Genomic DNA, 20,596 nt, shown 5'->3' with positions numbered 1-20,596 from the left:
AAAAAAAAAAAAAAAAAAAAAAAAAAAAAATCTTTCCAAACCGGTAAGTTGGGAAAATATTTGCAATTTATATACGATTTTTGGAAATTAGTATCTCTGACATAACAAAAGCTCATAACAGCCTAATAGAAATATTATCAAATAATAGGGTAAATCACAAAGAAAAAAATAAATGAAGAAAATTGGTCAAAACCCATTTTTCACAATTCTCACATAAATGCAAATTTTTAAAATAATTATAAGTAAATATGTACCTACTATAAATATATACATATACAATATATATCACTTTTTCCCATCAAATTGGTAAGCTTAAAGAGATACATAATATCCATCATCAACCAGACTATATATTGGTATAATGTTCCCAGAAAACACATTGGACACAAGTTTGATTTAGTTTTGTAGATATGCAATTGTTTCCATTATTAGGGTGGGAAAGGTTACTTATTGCAAGAATCATTTTTTTGAGTTCAAAACTCACAAAGTATATAGCTGTACTACCTCCAGTGTGAAAGGGCTAGCACAGGGATATGTTATAGAATAATTCTGACACACAGCTATCAACTATAAGTTACACATATAATTTTTAAAACCACAGTCTTTTTTAAAAAATTCATTTCAAAGAAAGACATAAAATCATCTAACTAGCATTTTCTAATGGGTTCTGCAGAACTGCCAAATTGTATGAGATTTACCACCATAGCATATTTTAGAATTGTTTACTTGTAAATCTGATAAGAAAATTAAAATAAAATATTAAACAACCACCACAACAAAGGACAATGTACCTAATAAATCTATTGAAAAGGAAGACTGTGCTCCGGATGACACGTGCTGTCCGTGATTCTTCATGCTGAGATCTGGATAAATTTAGGCCATCATCCATGTGACCTTCATGATGCATAATAGCCTGCAAGAAAGCAGAAATAACGCCATTACTCCCAATATCTCTTTTTCAAATGGGTGTTAAGAAGTAGGCAACTCAAAAAGGTGAGTCATGACAGTAAATAGAGTCAAAAGACAGGTGAAGGGAACTGTAAGCTGTCAGGTTCAGGTAAAATAATATGCACAGGTCCCTGTACAAATTAGTCATTCAATATATTTATTCACCTATTGTTTTAAAGATCCAATCAATAAATATATTGATTTGAAAAACAATCACTAGAATGTTTTCACATATCTATGTTCAATGATTCATCCACAGTCTAAGCAAACTCTGAACAAAGAAGCAGAGGAAAATATTACATGGGATACCAGTTATTCGGTAGTTCTGAACATAGCTGGGTTCATTAATAAGTACTGAGCAATGCTTCTAAGGCATCTCAGTTCTTTAAAAAAAATGTGTTTTTATTTTATTAGTTCTTTTGTTAGCTTTATGTTTTTGTGCATTCTATGAAAGAACAACATGAAGAGGTAAGTGCAAAATATTAAGTGAACAGCTGAATGAATTTCACAGTGAACAAACCACGTAACTAACACCCAGATCAAGAAAGAGAACAATATGGCACCTTAAAACCTGCCCTGGAGCTCCCTTCCTGCCCCATCCACCACAAGGTTCCCCATCTTCATGACTTTCAACAGCAAAGGTCACTTGCGTACTATATGTAAATGGAACCATTTGTGTCTAACTTCCTTCACTCAACACTAACAGCAAGATGTTTCTAGAACAGTTAATCGGGTATACTGAACTAAAATTAGCAACTAGAACTAAAATCATAAACTATCTAGAAAGCAATGTAAAAAGAAACTCCTAATACCAAAATCAATGAGACAGGTACATCTGTATTCAAAGTCAAATTTGCAGCCTTAAATGCCTTCACTGACAAAGAAAAAAGTGACTAAAGTGAAGGAACGTATTACTCACTTTAAGACTCTAAAAAAGAAAAACAAATTCAATAGAAAAGGGGAATTAATGAAGATAAAAAGAGAATTTAATGAACTAGAAATCAAATAAAATACGAGAAAAGGATGAATAAACCCAAAATGTTTATTTTTTGAGAACATAAAATAATTAAACCTCTCACAAACCAGGCCAAGGATAAAATGGAAAGAAAGAAAAAAACACAGAGAAAAGAATATAAGATACAAAAGACATTAAAATTATAAAATGATAATAAGACAATGCTATATGGAACTTAATGGCCAAAAAAATTTTTTTTTAATTTAAGAACATAACTGACTACTCCAGAGGACAAGGATGGCTTCCCAGCAAGTTAAAAATCATCAAAAGGAATCCACCCAACGAAGTAGAAAATGTGAGGATACCAATTTATTAAACAGAGATTGGAAAGGAAATTTAAGATCCAATTTTTAAAAGATTATAGGACTAGACAGCTTTACAAGTGAGCTCTAATGAACCTTCAAAGAAATGATACTCTTAATGGTAGACTAGTCAGTGAACTACTACTGCCTATTTTTATATAGCCTGTGAGCTATGAATGGTCTACAGTTTTAATGGCTGAAAAAAGACCAAGAATATTTCATGAAACCTGAAAATTGTATGAAATTCAAATTTCAGTACCCATAAACAAAGAAAAATTAATATATAAATTTCATATATAAAATGAATATATATGATAATTCTAGATAAATTCTAAATAAAACGTAAATAGAATCTAATAAGATTTCAAAAGAATAATAAACTAGGCCAAACTGGGTTTAGTCTATGAATGTAAGGATTCTTCAATACCCTGATGTCTATTAACCTATTTATCAACAAAGTAAAAGACACTAAAACATGATTTTTTTCTCTCTTCAACTGATAAAATTTAGCAATCATTGCTAATTTTTTAAAAAGTCAGATAAAATAGAGATAGCACGATATTATTTAAATATATAAACTATTTCAATTGTCCACAGGTTGCAAGAAGGGATAACTTCTGTGAAAGAGGAGTCAAAATTCGCAGTAAGAAGTCATACTGGGATGAACAACCAGAATAGATGAAAAGACAGCAAGCTGAGATAAAAAGTGACCTGGGTGAGATAATGAAAAAGACAAGAAAACTAAAATTTCAAAGGCACGGAAAGACATTAAAGGAACAGAACTGCATCAAAGAAAACAAAGTGAGTGATTTGGGGGACACATTTGAGAAGCAAAATGCAGAGACTGGGTAAGAATGATAGGAATGCCAAAGGGGAAGACAGCTGACCTGGAGGAGAGAAACTAGCTGTGCTCCTGAGAAAGAAATTTACAACTGAAAGAAAAGGAGGCCAAAGATACGCTGCACAATTCTCCTCTCAGTTTTAAAAGACCTATGTGTGCTGATTAAAAATCCTTGGTGACACAGACATAGAGAACAGACCTGTGGTCGCTGAGGAGGGGCGGGAGAGGATTGCGAGTTTGGGGTTAGCAGATTCAAACTATTATCTAGAGAATGGATAAACAACAAGGTCCTACTGTACAGCACAGGGAACTATATTCAATATCCTGTTACAAACCTTCATGAAAAATGTACGTATATGTATAACTGAATCACTCTGCTGTACACCAGAAACTAACACAAAATTGTAAATAAACTATACTTCAATAAAATAAATTTTAGAAAATCCTTGGTGACAGATGCGTTTCATAATTCAGAGCTTTTAGGGTTTTTTTTTAAATGTAATATAATGTGTAAACTGTATATGTGGAACACCCAGTATGGTAGGTGCATCACTGCATAATCAATGAATTTATATTACTGCAGCAAAACATGAATATCCACACTAAGTGGGGAACATAAAACCTATGAAAAGTGATTCAGACATTTTTTTAGCTAACCAAGGTTTTATTCATATGAAACAACAACAGAAAGTCAGTTTCAAATATGTAAAGATTTGGCGAATATACCACCAACATGCTTTTCTCGAAAAATAAAATGATTTGAAGATACTAGCTAACTGGGAAGTGTATAAAAATTAGGAGATCTAGACTGAGAAGTCCTCACCTGTCATGACCACACTGAAGTCTCTCGATAAAGCTGTAATATAACAGATGGTTCTAGAAGTAGTAATACATTCACAGTAGAGATTGTATTAGATTATCTCTTCTATGGCCTATAAAGTCTGTTTCACATGTTACTTTACTAATGTAAATAAGACTGGTTAGCTTCTCAACACCCCTTTCAAATTCTTCTATAAAGCAAGCTCTTTGTTAGCCTATGATGTAGAATGTAAGTCCCACTCTGACTTTGATCCATGGTTAAGGAATAAGAGAGTGGAGTAATAATAATGACAACAGGGTGAGGGGTAAATGAAATGAGTGGAGAGCATTGAAAATGTTGAAGGTGACTCATGGATGGATACACAGGGTCCACTGTACCATTTTGTTCTCTTTGCATATATTTGAATTTCCATAATAAAAAGTTAAAAACAGCGAGGCTCAGTCTCGGGACAGAATGAACGCTATACAAATACTGAATACAGACACATTTAAATTTATGAGCCTAGATCAAAGAACCCAAAGACAAGCGATCATATTATAACGATTATACGGGTCTGCAGGAGAGTTGTCCCAGGCTCTCCATCCGAAGCTCTGAGGAAGGTGGTACATGGAAGCACTTAAGCCCAACTCCATCAAAGCAGGATTAGCTTCCCACTCCACTAATATCAGCACTGGTCACTCTAAAAAGATAGCAATAACCTTGAACAATCCATACTGGAATATGTATATGTTACAATTAGGAAACCTACTGAAAATAAAAATTTCTTCCCCACTACTTCCCTTTCAAGATCTATTATAGAAATAATAGTTATCCCATTATCTCATTCTGTGTACTGTTACATGGCGGTGTAAAAACATGAAATGTGAACAATCTAGTATCAATGCTACGTCCTTGCCATAAAGAAGCTCACAAATTAGAGAGAGAGAAATGTAGCCTAGCATATAAAAGAGCACAGAGAGTGTATATAAAATTTAATAATACACAAATATTATGAGAACACAAAGGAGGGTGTACTAGATGAACTTAGATAGGAAGAATGTCTAAGATCATCTTTAAACTTAACCCCTGGGGGACGGATAGAAACTGGATGGAGGAAAAAAAGAAATTTAAAAGGGCATTCCAAACAGAGGAAATGGTATGTGCAAAGGCACAGATGTGGAAAAGCCATGTTTCTTTGAGGTACTGGAAGGAATGTGCTGTACGTGGCTGGTGAGCTGAGGAACCTGAAGACACCTAGAGACTGGACAAAGAATAGGAGAATGGGGCAGAGACAGATGGGAGGCAGGTCAGGAAGGGCATCACATACTATCAAAAGGCGTAACTGTTGTCTTGTAAGCGATGGGGTGTCAGCGAAGGACTCGGAGGTGAGGGTATGAGCACGTCTGCAAATGAGTTTGGGGAATAACAGAAACGAAACTCACAAACACTAAACATTTCTACGCATGAGCATTATTGAGCATTGTAAAAAAGATACTGTACACACAATCCCAGCAGCATCACAGAGGACACAGTGAATTAGGCAGGCCAAGCTAGGATCCAGAAAAGAGTAGCGTATTTCTTCACTTAGTATTTAAATGTGATGTAACATCCAGCGCTGTTCACTTACGAAAACCAGAGAGTTTATTAGGGTGGGACTGGACCTCTAGCATGTAAATTACAAACATTAGCAGGTGGCTGAAAGGGCTAGCTACTTCTTTTTGTCGTGCATTTGTGTTTTTCGTTCATTAGTAACGACCGCCATAAATACTGTTTTGAAATACTCTTACCTTACGCTGTATGGATCCCATTCTCACAGATTTCACATCCACAGACTGGTAGGTTAGCCACAAGCCCGTATTGATATGCTGTATAAAGCATACTGAGTCTCCATATTTTATTTCAGAGGTTCCCATGCCATCAACTTCTTTCCTCACCCCTACATCCGATTTTTCCTAAGAGCGAAAAAATATATAAGAAAAGGTTTTAAAAATACTAGTTTATATCGAAAAAACTTTGCCTTGTTGTAAATAATGTTCCTTGAAAAATGCAACTCTCTGCCATCCTCTGAAATAATAATGGTCAAATGTTCCATGCTAGCAGTTCAACCTCTACTGGAAACTGAAGTAGGAGATTGCAGAGATAAATAACACATTCCTGAATTATTCATGCTGGCAGAAAATTATTTTGGCCATAACACAAAATTTTATATTGCTTCATGGCAAACTCCAAACCAGAGATCTTAAAATCAGTAATTTAGGCTTCATATTCTTTCCAGATTATTATTTTTGTGATTGATGACTAAGAGCATAGGATTGAGGGACAGAAAAGCCAATTTTGAGTCCAATCTCTGCCACTTATTACTCCTGTGACCTTAGGATAAGTTAATTAAACGTTTTAAGCCTCCGTTTTATCATCTGTAAATACAGCTAACAAGAGACTCTACCCCAGAGTATCAGAAAACATGAGATAATGAATGCAAAGTTCTCAGCACAGTGCCTGAGATAAAATAAACACTTCAATAAATTCTAATGATTTTGACCATAAAAATGGTATTGATAATAGTGATGATGATTTCCTTCTTAATAAGGATGTTAGACATAATGATGATTTCTTTCAAACTAATCAAGGCTATAATTCAGTTTCAACTACTTGCAGTTTCTAACTCGGACCACAGAGGTATTCACTCCTAAAGGGCTGCCATGCTAAGCTCCCTATGCTATGAAGAAGCAATCAGTCCTCTGATACCAACTAAATGTTTCTTTTAAATCCCTATTTATTTTTTATAAAATTATTTATTTATTTATTTTTGGTTGCGTTGGGTCTTCGTTGCCGCGCACGGGCTTTCTCTAGTTGCGGCGAGTGGTGGCTACTCTTCCTTGCGGTGCACGGGCTTCTCATTGCGGTGGCTTCTCTTGCTGCGGAGCACGGGCTCTAGGCGCACGAGCCTCAGCAGTTGTGGCACGTGGGCTCAGTAGTTGTGACTCACAGGCTCTAGAGTGCAGGCTCAGTAGTTGTGGCGCATGGGCTTAGCTGCTCTGCGGCTTGTGGGATCTTCGCAGACCAGGGCTCGAACCCGTGTCCCCTGTATTGGCAGGCGCATTCTTAACCATTGCGCCACCAGGGAAGCCCCTAAATCCCTATATATTTTAATGCTTCTTCCTTCAATTTTCCCTCCCATGCTTCATTCTGATCTTCAGGAACTCATTATGTGTTGAAGTTCTATAGAGTTCTTAAAATAACAGCAAAAAAAAAAAAACAAAAAACAAAAAACCTAATGTTCTTTTGGTTACAATACCTCCTTTTGTGGTTTCTTATTCTTCTCCTTGGTCTAACTTTCCCTGTTAAATTTACTAAGTTTCGTCTATTTCTTTGGCTATTTGACTGTCATGTGAAGTTAGTACCAGTTACACAAATGTTTTTGAAGATTAGGTTGGAATAAATTTTATGTCTGTTACACAAAAAGGAACAATTCAAGTAAAACAGATTTTTTATTTCTCATGGTATTATTGCACCATACTAATAGTTACCAACTCCAAAATAATTATGGACACTCTGCCAACAACTGAAAATTAAAATTTAAATGAGTTGCAATTCTTAATGCAAAAAGGGTCAAGGTCATATAAGAAAGTGAATGCAATTATGAGTTAAGTTGATTTAACCATTAAGCAAATAACTTGAAACACTATTCTAAGAATCTGCAATGAAAGAGATACTAAACCATTCCAATTTCATTCTATCAAACCAGATAAACTACTAATCTACTTATACCAACCCTATAAATAGGAAAATTAAACTCTAGGGAAAATATATAACAATGCAATTATCTCCTCAAAATAAAACAAGGAGCCTGCAACATTCTTTTTGTTTGTCTTTTATCCCAGGAAATTAGTATGTAGTCTATTTATAGGCTTGTGCATTGTGCTTTGAGAAGCCTCAGTTACCAAGTGCAAAGGTATGCTGTGTTTGCTTTTTACTGAAGTAGTTCACATCTCTCTCTGGATTAGAAATTTTAATTGTGAAACTTCATGATGACCAGGTTTTCATAATTACTCTGATCCTCAACTCAGGTAAGAGCTGCTAAAATGACATTAGAGAAGAAAAAAAGAAGTGTGATTATTTGCTGAAGAAACACGAATAAAGGCCAGTCACGCTCTTTCCTTCTTTTATTTCCTATCATTTTCTGTAGCTCAGGCTTAGGAGAAATTCAGGTGAAAATCATCTACATGCTGTGACCAACCACCAAGTCAAGAAAATGTAACAGCTGGTAGAAGCTTCTAACAGATAATTAGTCTGTATTACTAGAAATAAAGTGTCCAGCTTAGGCGAGTAGTAATCTTCCTAAAACCCTATATTAGCTACCCAATATCTAAATTTGTGGCCTTTAGTTTCAACATTGCTTTATTTTATAAATCATCTAGATTTATTTTTCTTTTGAGTTATTCTGGCTTTGGGAAATGACAGCGTGGTTTAGTTGGGCTAATCCTCCCACAGATAACAGAAAATTTGGAGAAAATATTTTTCAGAATCTATTGGAAGGCACTTAAGAGGGACCAAAAGCAGAAAGTGAACAGCAGACTCTCTCCAAAGACAGAGTACCCAAGTGATTTGTAAAAAGCAGGCTTTGCCTTGGGGCATGGCCTGCCCAATCTGCCTGGAGCTCAGACGGAAGAAAGCTGCTGCTACTGATACTTGAGGTATCAATTAGATAAGCTAAATCCTGGATAAGAAAAGTAGCCACAAAATCTGTTTATAAAATTTGCCCCAGGGACTTCCCTGGTGGCGCAGTGGTTAAGAATCCGCCTGCCAATGCACGGGACACGGGTTCGAGTCCTGGTCCCGGAAGATTCCACATGCTGAGGAGTAACTAAGCCCGTGCGCCGCAACTACCGAGCGTGCACTCTAGAGCCCGCGTACTGCAACTACTGAAGCCCAAGCACCTAGAGCTCATGCTCTGCAACAAGAAGCCTCTGCAACGAGAAGCCACCGCAACGAGAAGCCCGTGCACCACAAGGAACAGTAGCCCCCAATCGCCGCAACTAGAGAAAGCCTGCATTGCAGCAACAAAGATCCAATGCAGCCAAAAATGAATAAAATAAAAAAAAAATTTGCCTCAATTCTTGCTGACCACTATACTATGCATGCTCAGGGGAGGCCCAGTTAATGGCAGCAGCTAGAAACCGAAATAACTGAGCACAAATAAATAGTACAAGCAACAGCCCACTGCCAAAGAGAGAAAGAAACCAGTTTCACTCGAGCAAGGTTCACTGCCTGCCAAAACCACAGTCACTCTTCAGAGGAAAAAAAAAAAAAAAACAAAACTACTCCCAATCCTAGCCTTCAAACAATCCTACTCAAGAATGCTTGGCAAATCTAATTTTCAACTGAGTATCAAAATGCTTCCATGGGCGTCCCTGGTGGCGCAGTGGTTGAGAGTCCGCCTGCCGATGCAGGGGACACGGGTTCGTGCCTACTAATAGTTACCAACTCCAAAATAATTATGGACACTCTGCCAACAACTGAAAATTAAAATTTAAATGAGTTGCAATTCTTAATGCAAAAAGGGTCAAGGTCATATAAGAAAGTGAATGCAATTATGAGTTAAGTTGATTTAACCATTAAGCAAATAACTTGAAACACTATTCTAAGAATCTGCAATGAAAGAGATACTAAACCATTCCAATTTCATTCTATCAAACCAGATAAACTACTAATCTACTTATACCAACCCTATAAATAGGAAAATTAAACTCTAGGGAAAATATATAACAATGCAATTATCTCCTCAAAATAAAACAAGGAGCCTGCAACATTCTTTTTGTTTGTCTTTTATCCCAGGAAATTAGTATGTAGTCTATTTATAGGCTTGTGCATTGTGCTTTGAGAAGCCTCAGTTACCAAGTGCAAAGGTATGCTGTGTTTGCTTTTTACTGAAGTAGTTCACATCTCTCTCTGGATTAGAAATTTTAATTGTGAAACTTCATGATGACCAGGTTTTCATAATTACTCTGATCCTCAACTCAGGTAAGAGCTGCTAAAATGACATTAGAGAAGAAAAAAAGAAGTGTGATTATTTGCTGAAGAAACACGAATAAAGGCCAGTCACGCTCTTTCCTTCTTTTATTTCCTATCATTTTCTGTAGCTCAGGCTTAGGAGAAATTCAGGTGAAAATCATCTACATGCTGTGACCAACCACCAAGTCAAGAAAATGTAACAGCTGGTAGAAGCTTCTAACAGATAATTAGTCTGTATTACTAGAAATAAAGTGTCCAGCTTAGGCGAGTAGTAATCTTCCTAAAACCCTATATTAGCTACCCAATATCTAAATTTGTGGCCTTTAGTTTCAACATTGCTTTATTTTATAAATCATCTAGATTTATTTTTCTTTTGAGTTATTCTGGCTTTGGGAAATGACAGCGTGGTTTAGTTGGGCTAATCCTCCCACAGATAACAGAAAATTTGGAGAAAATATTTTTCAGAATCTATTGGAAGGCACTTAAGAGGGACCAAAAGCAGAAAGTGAACAGCAGACTCTCTCCAAAGACAGAGTACCCAAGTGATTTGTAAAAAGCAGGCTTTGCCTTGGGGCATGGCCTGCCCAATCTGCCTGGAGCTCAGACGGAAGAAAGCTGCTGCTACTGATACTTGAGGTATCAATTAGATAAGCTAAATCCTGGATAAGAAAAGTAGCCACAAAATCTGTTTATAAAATTTGCCCCAGGGACTTCCCTGGTGGCGCAGTGGTTAAGAATCCGCCTGCCAATGCACGGGACACGGGTTCGAGTCCTGGTCCCGGAAGATTCCACATGCTGAGGAGTAACTAAGCCCGTGCGCCGCAACTACCGAGCGTGCACTCTAGAGCCCGCGTACTGCAACTACTGAAGCCCAAGCACCTAGAGCTCATGCTCTGCAACAAGAAGCCTCTGCAACGAGAAGCCACCGCAACGAGAAGCCCGTGCACCACAAGGAACAGTAGCCCCCAATCGCCGCAACTAGAGAAAGCCTGCATTGCAGCAACAAAGATCCAATGCAGCCAAAAATGAATAAAATAAAAAAAAAATTTGCCTCAATTCTTGCTGACCACTATACTATGCATGCTCAGGGGAGGCCCAGTTAATGGCAGCAGCTAGAAACCGAAATAACTGAGCACAAATAAATAGTACAAGCAACAGCCCACTGCCAAAGAGAGAAAGAAACCAGTTTCACTCGAGCAAGGTTCACTGCCTGCCAAAACCACAGTCACTCTTCAGAGGAAAAAAAAAAAAAAACAAAACTACTCCCAATCCTAGCCTTCAAACAATCCTACTCAAGAATGCTTGGCAAATCTAATTTTCAACTGAGTATCAAAATGCTTCCATGGGCGTCCCTGGTGGCGCAGTGGTTGAGAGTCCGCCTGCCGATGCAGGGGACACGGGTTCGTGCCCCCGTCCAGGAAGATCCCACATGCTGCAGAGCGGCTGGGCCCGTGAGCCATGGCCACTAAGCCTGCGCGTCCAGAGCCTGTGCTCCGCAACAGGAGAGGCCACAACAGTGAGAGGCCCACGTACCACCAAAAGAAAAAAAAAAAAAAAAAATGCTTCCAGAAGTAAAAAAGATCAGCCTGAAAAATAATAAGTGATATTTTGGCATTGGGTACACCAAACTGGCTCATGACTAAGTCAAAACTATTTCTGAACAACTGTCTTCGTTAAATGATACATACGCATTGGATATACTCATCAGATAAAGTAGATTCATTTAGACATTTAAACTAGTCCCATAGGATTATGTTTTTATTATATGGACAAGGTGGTTCAAAGAGAGTCTTCTAGCATTAATTGAAATCTTCCTTAAATGTCTCCAAATTATTCTGTCAAGTGGCTGATAGGAAGAAAACAAAGGCCTTTATTCTTAGATGATGGAGTGTTTGTTTTGGTAATAGCCAGTTCTCCTTAAGACAAATAATGGCTAAAGTTAGGAGAGTTAAAAGGTCAAAAAATTTTTGTTTGCTTCTTTATGGGGCCACATTTTGGCACAGAATAGTTGGTCACTGTGAAATATGAGTCTAAAAATGCTACAGGGTCAGAGAAATTGTTGGGACTGACAAACCAGGCCAAGCTTAGCCCATCCAGGGCAGAGCTGCAAAAAAAATAGACAGCTTTGCTTTAGCGCTGGTGTTCAGAAACTTCATGAGGAGACACTCTGGTGGGTGAGTTTGTGGACAGGTGGGCTTTAAAACTTTTCTTGTATTGGGAGGTGTCAGCAGCTTTTGGCAGGAAAAAGCTCTTTGCAGGGAAAGAGCTCTCTACAGGGGGCCCCTCTGTCTTGTCACTAACCTTACACCAGGTGCCGCCCATGCTCTACTCATCTCTGGCCTAGCACACCTTTCACATCTTTTGACCACAGAATACCTTGCCTAATCCGTTGGTTCCCTCCATAGATCAAAGAAGTAGAAATGAAGAATAAGTAATTAACAGATGACCAGATCTCTTCCCTAGCTTCCGTCAGTAATCTCGCCAACAAACTGTGTGAACAAGACAGCATCTAAAGAAAGATCACGAGGAATCAACAAGCCTGCACACATGCCTGCACACAGTGGGAGATGGCGAGGACTCTGACCCCTTCTCTCAATGATTCCCTGAGATGACTTCCCTGTTTCCCTTTAAAGGCTTTCATGGTTGAGCAGAATCTTCAGAGGTAGTTTTTGGGGGACACTGAGTCCACCATCTCTCCAAACTGTCAGCATTCTGATTAAAGGCAACTTTCCTTTCTATCAACATTTGTTTTGTTTTTGTTTTTTTTTTTTTTTGGTACGCAGGCCTCTCACCGTTGTGGCCTCTCCCGTTGCGGAGCACAGGTTCCGGACGCGCAGGCCCAGCGGCCACGGCCCGCGGGCCCAGCCGCTCCGCGGCATGTGGGATCTTCCCGGACTGGGGCACGAGCCCGTGTCCCCTGCGTCGGCAGGCGGACTCTCAACCACTGCGCCACCAGGGAAGCCCTCTATCAACATTTTTGAGTATCGATTTTGTAAGCAGCGAGCAGCTGGACCTGATTCAGTAACGGAGGGTCTTTGAGGGGCTTCCATGGGGCAGTGAAACAAGGTCACAGAGGCTAAGGAGAAGCCCTCTCGTATCTTGTACTGTATTTCCCTCCTCTGGAGTGTGGGTGGAGCCAACGAATATGTTGGGACATCACTCCTGCAATTAGGTTATATTATATGGCAAAGGTGAGAAGATCTTGGAGATGTAATTAAGGTCCCTATTCAATTGACTTTGAGCAAATAAAGTGGGAGGTTCTCCTGGGTGAGTCATACTTAATCAGGTGAGGTCTTTAAGGAGGGTTTAGGCTTTCCCTGAGCTCAGCGACTACAAATAGTGCATCCCGTGGGTTCCATTCTGCTTACAATCTTCCTTTCCAGGCCACCTGCACTATGGACTCCAGGCTTACTCAGCCAGCCTCACAATCTCAGAAAGCGAGTCCATGTAACACATCCCTTCATGTATACGTATCTCATGCTGGCTCTACCTCTCGTTAAACTCTGACCCATACACCTCACCTTTTTTTCATTTTTGTTTTTTTGTTGGTTTTTTTTTTCATTTTTAAGACATTCATTGCTTTCTAATTTTACAAGCAATACATGTACACTGCAGACAACTAGAGATACCTAAAAGTATAAAGTAAAAATTAATGACCACCCATAGCACATCCTTCGCAGAGATAACCATCATTAGCATCTTGATGCATTTCCTCCCAGTATCTACATTTTCTAAAAAATTGATGTATAATTGGCCTACAACACTATGTTAGCTCTAGGTGTACAGCACAGTGATTCAATATTGCTATAGATTACAAAATCGTCACCATGATGTCTAGCTACCATCTGTCACCAAAGATACTACAATATTATTAACTATATTCCCCATGCTGCACATTTCATCCCCGTGACTTATTTGTAACTGTAACTTTTTACCTCTTAGTCTCCCTAACTTGTATCTTAAACATTTTTTGAGCCAAGAATAAAAATCTCAAATAAAAACAACATACTAAAACTATGTCCTAAAAATATTTTGTTCTTTCTATTTTCGCCATTTACTCCATAATCCTTGTAATCTCACTGGCAGTCTTATTTGAGGTTCGTATTCCATCATTTCAGCAGCAAAAGGTTTCTATTCATGGGGCATGAGAAGGGAAAAACTGGAAGAAATCACCCACAGAGGAATATTTTTAGGGCATTTTAAGCTAAAAAAAATGACATCTTGGGGGTGGTATAATATGTGGGTGATTGGCAAGACCTACCTTACGATGAAAACTGACATTTCAACACACTAATGTAATGGTTAAAAATTCTAGGAGTAGAGAAAGTGAAGAATAGGTCTAAGAAAACCTGCATGAATCAAATTGAATTCTTCGTGATATAAAATGTTTTCTTTAAGACCAGCATAAGCATTTTGCAATATATATGTGCATCAAATCATCACATAGTACACCTTAATTTCATACATTATTAAATGTCAATTATATCACAATAAAGCTAGGGGAAAAAAGAGGATCAACATCAGTGATTTTATAAACTGTCTTCCACTTTATTCTGTTTATTCTGAATATATACAGTCATCAACAATTGTTGATTATTCTGCAAATCCTGAATTTGAGATTGGCTAGTGAGTGTTCACGTTAGTGTAAAGATACCCCAATGACAATCAAAACAATTGCTCCTTATATTAACTAGTAGAACAGGTTTTTAAAGCCATTCTCATAATTTTTTTTTTTTTTTTTTTTTATGCAGTACGCGGGCCTCTCACTGCTGTGGCCTCTCCCGCTGCGGAGCACAGGCTCTGGACGCGCAGGCTCAGCGGCCATGGCTCACGGGCGTAGCCGCTCCGCGGCATGTGGGATCCTCCCAGACCAGGGCAAGAACCCGTGTCCCCTGCATCGGCAGGCGGACTCTCAACCACTGCACCACCAGGGAAGCCCATTCTCATAATTTTAAGTAAGAATGATCTTAATGATTTGTTAAAAAAAAAAAAAAAAAAGTATGTTTCAAGAATATACTTTCAAAACAGTCTCACACAATCATAGGTAAGGGAATGCTACTGTAAATGTAAGGGTTCTTTTTTTTTTTTTTGAGTTTGACTTCCTTTTGAATTTTTGAATTTTATTTATTTTTTATACAGCCGGTTCTTATTAGTTATCCATTTTATACATATTATACACTAATATGTCAATCCCAATTTTAAGTTTAATTTTTCATCAGTAATGAAAACTTGATTTGCAACACAGTAATTATGTCAATCAATAGTCATTTATTAATTGTATACTCAAAATATACCAAAATTGAAGAAATATCCTACACACACAAGTCTTTGCCTTCCAGAAATATAAGTACTCATTATTTTCACTGGAAACAGTATAGCAAAGATACATAAAGATATGACAAGCACTTTCAACTTGTCAGTGGCACTAGGGGAAAAAATAAAAAAAGAATCAAATACACCTTTACGTAAATCTGATTATTTATTTGAAAGACCAGGGGCCATGACCAAATGTGATGATTAACAAAAGGATGAAAGAAACTGTTTAGCTATACCATCTTCTCTAAAATGTTGACAGTATAAATACTATTTTATTTTTAAAACATACAATTTCATCTATAATTAAGAACTGTACTTCTATTCTAGTTTAATTAGTTCTAAGTTCAATGCTTTTTTATTATGTAACTGTACTTTTCAACATGAATAATTTTTAATTTTAATAATTAGCCCTATTAGTATCAAAATATGTATATATTTGTTAAAAACTGAAATACACACACAATACAGTTGTTTCTGAGTGATGGATAGTAAATGATTTTAGTTTTCCCCTTACCTCATTTTTGCAGTATCCTCTTTTAAAATCCTCTATAATGACTATACATTACATATAATGAAAAAGTAATTTTAGAAAGAAATAAGTTACTATCTTGACTTCATAGCAAACACTTTATTACCTAATCTGTCAGTGATTTTAAAATGAAAATTCTTTTACTTTAAAAATAAGATGTCCTCAAAAAACTAAAAATATAGTTGTCATGATCCAGCACTCCCACTCCTGGGCATATATCCAGAAAAAACTCTAATTCAAAAAAATACATGCACCCCCATATTCACAGTAGTACTATTCACAATAGTCAAGACATGGAAACAACCTAAATGTCCATCAACAGATGAATGGATAAAGAGGATGTGGTACATATACACAATGGAATACTACTCAGCCATGAAAAAGAATACATGCCATTTGCAGCAACATGGATGGACATAGAGATTATCATACTAAGTGAAGTAAGTCAGAAAGAGAAAGACAAATACCATATGATATCACTTATATATGGAATCTAAAATCTGACACAAATGAACTTATTTACGAAACAGAGACAGACTTGCAGACGCAGAGAACAGACTTGTGGTTACCAAGGGGGAGGGGATGGGGAAGGGATGGATTGGGAGTTTGGGATTAGCAGATGCAAACTATTATATATAGGATGTATAAACAACAACCTACTGTATAGCACAGGGAACTATATTCAATATCCAGTGATAAACCATAATGGAAAAGAATATGAAAAAGAATATATATATGTACAACTGAATCACTGTGCTATACAGCAGAAATTAACACAACATTGTAAATCAACTATACTTCAATAAAATAAAGAAAATAAATAATAAAAATAAAATGTTTTCCTGGATTTCACTTCTACCTTCACCACTCTCAACCATGTTATATACAATTATCATAGTGGTAACTGACAGTGGGTTATTAACAACCTGTGTATTACAGTGGTTCCATAAATGTGAGGTCCATGTAGGAGACTAGTTTTAGAGAAACCAAACAGTTCATTAAAAGGCAATGTTGGAGGGCTTCCCTGGTGGCGCAGTGGTTAAGAACCCTCCTGCCAATGCAGGAGACACGGGTTCAAGCCCTGGTCCGGGAAGATCCCACATGCCACAGAGCAACTACTCCCGTGCACCACAACTACGGAGCCTGCACTCTAGAGCCCATGAGCCACAACTACTGAGGCTGCGCTCCACAGCTACTGAAGCCCTCATGCCTAGAGCCCATGCTCCGCAACAAGAGAAGCCACTGCAATGAGGAGTCCGTTGCACAGCAAAGAAGAGTAGCCCCCGCTCAGTGCAACTAGAGAAAGACTTCACACAGCAACGAAGACCCAACGAAGCCAAAAATAAATAAATTTATTTTTTTAAAAAAGGCAATGTTGGAATCCTAGGTCTCTGTACTTGCAGTGTAACCTTTGACATTACACAATCACCAAAAGCCAGAAACAGAACCTCTGAGCAGAGACCACAGATGTAGCTGGTCAGTAAAAATTCTTCAAATGCAAACTATACTCTAACACTGACAGAACATAAACAGAGATATTTGGGGGGAAATATTTCAAAAGCTATTGCTTTGGGCAAGAACCATTATCAAGAGATTTTGAAAATATTCATAGCTTTTGAGTCAGTATTTCTGTTTCTAGGTCTAGCCCTAAAGAAATAAATTTAAACTGTGCACAAAACTTATGTCCAAGTATATCAGTACAATGGATGAATTTTTTAACTGATTTTTTTTGTCACAAAGGAAAAATAGCTATCATAATAGGCAAAATAATCCAGAGATTTATTTTTTAAAAGTTAAAGAAAATGCTTTCCCCTTGCACTCATACTCTCATACACCTTCCATTTTGATCTTTCTTTTTATTAGTTTTATTTTTTTTATATTTTATTGAAGTTAGTTGATTTACAATGTTGTTAATTTCTGCTGTATAGAAAAATGATTCATTTATACATATATATACATATACACACACACATTCTTTTTCATGTTCTTTTCCATTATGGTTTATCACAGGATATTGAACATAGTTCCCTGTGCTGTACAGTAGGACCTTGTTGTTTATCCATTCTCTATATAATAGTTTGCATCTGCTAACCCCAAACTCCCAGTCCTTCCCTCTCCCACCCACCGCCCCCATTTTCATCTTTCTAAAGCAGCCAAAGTTAAAAGATTAGTGTAGATTCTTCCACATCTAATATATAATCATACATAAACATACACACACAGATCTTTTTCTTAAGTAAAAAAAAAAATAAGATTTTTAAATTGCATTAAAATTTGTTTTTTTCTTCACTCAACTATATTATGATGGGTATCTTTCCAGATCAATATATTCTGATTGCTAAAACCACTTAGCTATCAAGTCTATTCATTAAACATTTGAGTCTACCAATTTTTTTGCCATGACAAAGAATGATAATGTACACAGTTTTATTTTATTTCTGTAAGAAAACTCCTCTCATTAAAAATACATTTTTATAGAAGACTGCTAGATCAGTGGCTGCATGTATGCAAGAAAAAAATCTTTGAAATATGTTCATACTTGTCTCTTTGGCACTTACATTTCCATTGGAATAATCTACCCATTTTGCTAGAGGCATCCATTTACCTCCTGGAGAATTAGGATTGTCACAGAGTGAAAAGAGAAAGATCGTGTAGGTATTCATCTTTCTATAGCAAAATAGGATTTTTGGAGACCATGGGAATATGATTGTTACAGAAATAATGAAAAGAGAAAGATGAACTCAGTATTCAGATTTCTCCAGCAATAGCAGGAACTAGGGAGACCACAGTTAGACAACAGTGTCAGGCACCTGCCCGGGAGGCCCTACATGAGGCCCTGGTGTACCTCCAGGCCCCTGGGGCAGCCCTGACAGCCTGGGGGTGAATGAATGACTAGCCAGTCCAGGGTTCCAGGCCTGGAAGTCAGGCCTGGTTACTGGAACCCACCCTGGCTAGTGGTCTGGAACAGAGGTAACCTCCTGTTCACTGGCTCTTCTTATGTGCTCAGCTGAGTGACATGGACAAGTGGCTCATCCCTCCTGCCCCTAGTTTTTCCATCTGTAAAATGGGGATTCTGATTCTCAGAGAGATCAGTTATGGAGAATATTCAGCTGAATTAGCAGACTTACAAGAAACAGAGAATGGTAGCAATGATTATCTTCAAAAGGCCAAGAAATTAGGGAAGAAAGGGTCCTGCTTCCCAGTGCCGTCAACAAGCTTTAGGAGGGCACGTACTGTCAGCATGTTCCCAGCTCCCAGCCAAGGTCAAGTCAGCCCTTAAATATTCCTGGGTGAATAAATGTCCACTTCCCTTCTTTCACAAACCTCCCCTCTCTTCCACCACCTTACTTTAGTAAATTTTACTACAATAAAAATGTTGTTTAGAGTTTAGCGTTTTACTGATAAATATCTTATTTGTTACTTGATTCTGGAGTTTTAAGAAAATATTATTTGACTTTTCACTACTTCACTGGAAGCAATCAGAGCACCTTTCATTTTTCCTCTTTCTCCTCCACTTTTGTCAGATGTATTTTTCCTTTTTAAATGTCATATATTGACATTTTTTCTAACATCTTTCATCGTGATATGGCTGTTCAGCTTTTCCTACTTCTTTGGGATTTCATTTTGGTAGATTATATTTTGCTGGGATGTCGTGCATTTCTTTTCACTTTTCCGATCTCCTACCATTAAGCTGTATGTCATTGTACGCTATCTTTTTTACTTGAAAAGGGCTTCCACCATCAGATAACTGATGCGTCTTTGGGGGGGTTGAATTTTTTTTTTCTTTCTGGACTGAGGTGTTACCAGTGGACAAACTAGCAAATTCCCACCACCCTGGTTAAAGTCTTGAGGAAGAAGCCCAGCAGCGCCAAGTCTGTTCACAATGCTATCAACTGTGCTTCCCAACTACAGACACAAGGAGCAACTAACTGCCCACCTAAGGTCCACCCAGGTACCCTCTCCAGAGCCCCTCTATGGGTTCCTACAACAAATTATAGATGCCAATCCTGTCTCAGATTATCCACTGGAGTTGACCAGCTTTGTCTATTTTCACCATAAAGGATGGGGACCTACACTGGCTGTCTTTCCGGGAGATCTCGGGAGAATTCATCAAATCAAAAGCATATTGGGCTTCCCTGGTGGCACAGTGGTTGCGCGTCCGCCTGCCAATGCAGGGGAACCGGGTTCGCGCCCCGGTCTGGGAGGATCCCACATGCCGCGGAGTGGCTGGGCCCGTGAGCCATGGCCGCTGAGCCTGCGCGTCCGGAGCCTGTGCTCCGCAACGGGAGAGGCTGCAACGGAGGGAGGCCCGCATACCACAAAAAAAAAAAGCATATTCTACCATTCTGTGTCCTCCAAAGCAAGAAAACTGAGAGCGTGGCACTAGGGATGTAAACTGAGGCTACTATCTTTTTAGAGTTACTTCCGGTCTTGCTCAAACTTACCTTTATATGTAACAGGGGTGTAAAGTTTTGCATCTCTGAGACAAAAGCTAACCAGTAAGTTAATACCATTCCTATGATGATGCCCAAGTTTCACATTCTTCATTTAATTAAGGACAGAAATACACAATTATCACAAAAATGCATATCATCGATGCTTGGCATGTGTCAAATGAACAAGTGATTTTCAACTATTCCTGAGATACTTCACTATTCAGGACATCTACTGTTTTCCTGAGGCATGGTTAGCAATCCATTGCACTGCGGGGTTGGTGAGTTACGCATCTTTCATGAGGTACTGCGTGGGCCTAGCTGTGCTACAGCACCAGCATTCCAACTTGACTTTGACGTGCATTTATTTTTTTTTTCTATTCTACTCGTCATCTAGTTCA

At 38.0% G+C, this 20,596-nt stretch overlaps 1 protein-coding gene across 1 annotated transcript in view; it reads right to left on the bottom strand.

Annotated features, from left to right (window-relative positions):
- The window catches only part of RYR2 (ryanodine receptor 2), a 564,826-nt gene that overhangs the window by 385,384 nt on the left and 158,846 nt on the right, over positions 1 to 20,596 (bottom strand). The window contains exons 13-14 of the mRNA XM_055081210.1: positions 5,693 to 5,857; positions 792 to 913 (exon numbers count right to left, since the gene is read on the bottom strand). Of these exons, the coding sequence (XP_054937185.1) occupies positions 792 to 913; positions 5,693 to 5,857 (287 nt within the window). The remainder of the gene's footprint in view (positions 1 to 791; positions 914 to 5,692; positions 5,858 to 20,596) is intronic.

This window comes from Physeter macrocephalus, chromosome 20, assembly GCF_002837175.3.
Source record: "Physeter macrocephalus isolate SW-GA chromosome 20, ASM283717v5, whole genome shotgun sequence".
NCBI lineage: Eukaryota > Metazoa > Chordata > Mammalia > Artiodactyla > Physeteridae > Physeter > Physeter macrocephalus.
Note: the sequence above shows the minus strand (reverse complement) of the source record. Positions and strands in the feature narration are given on the sequence as shown.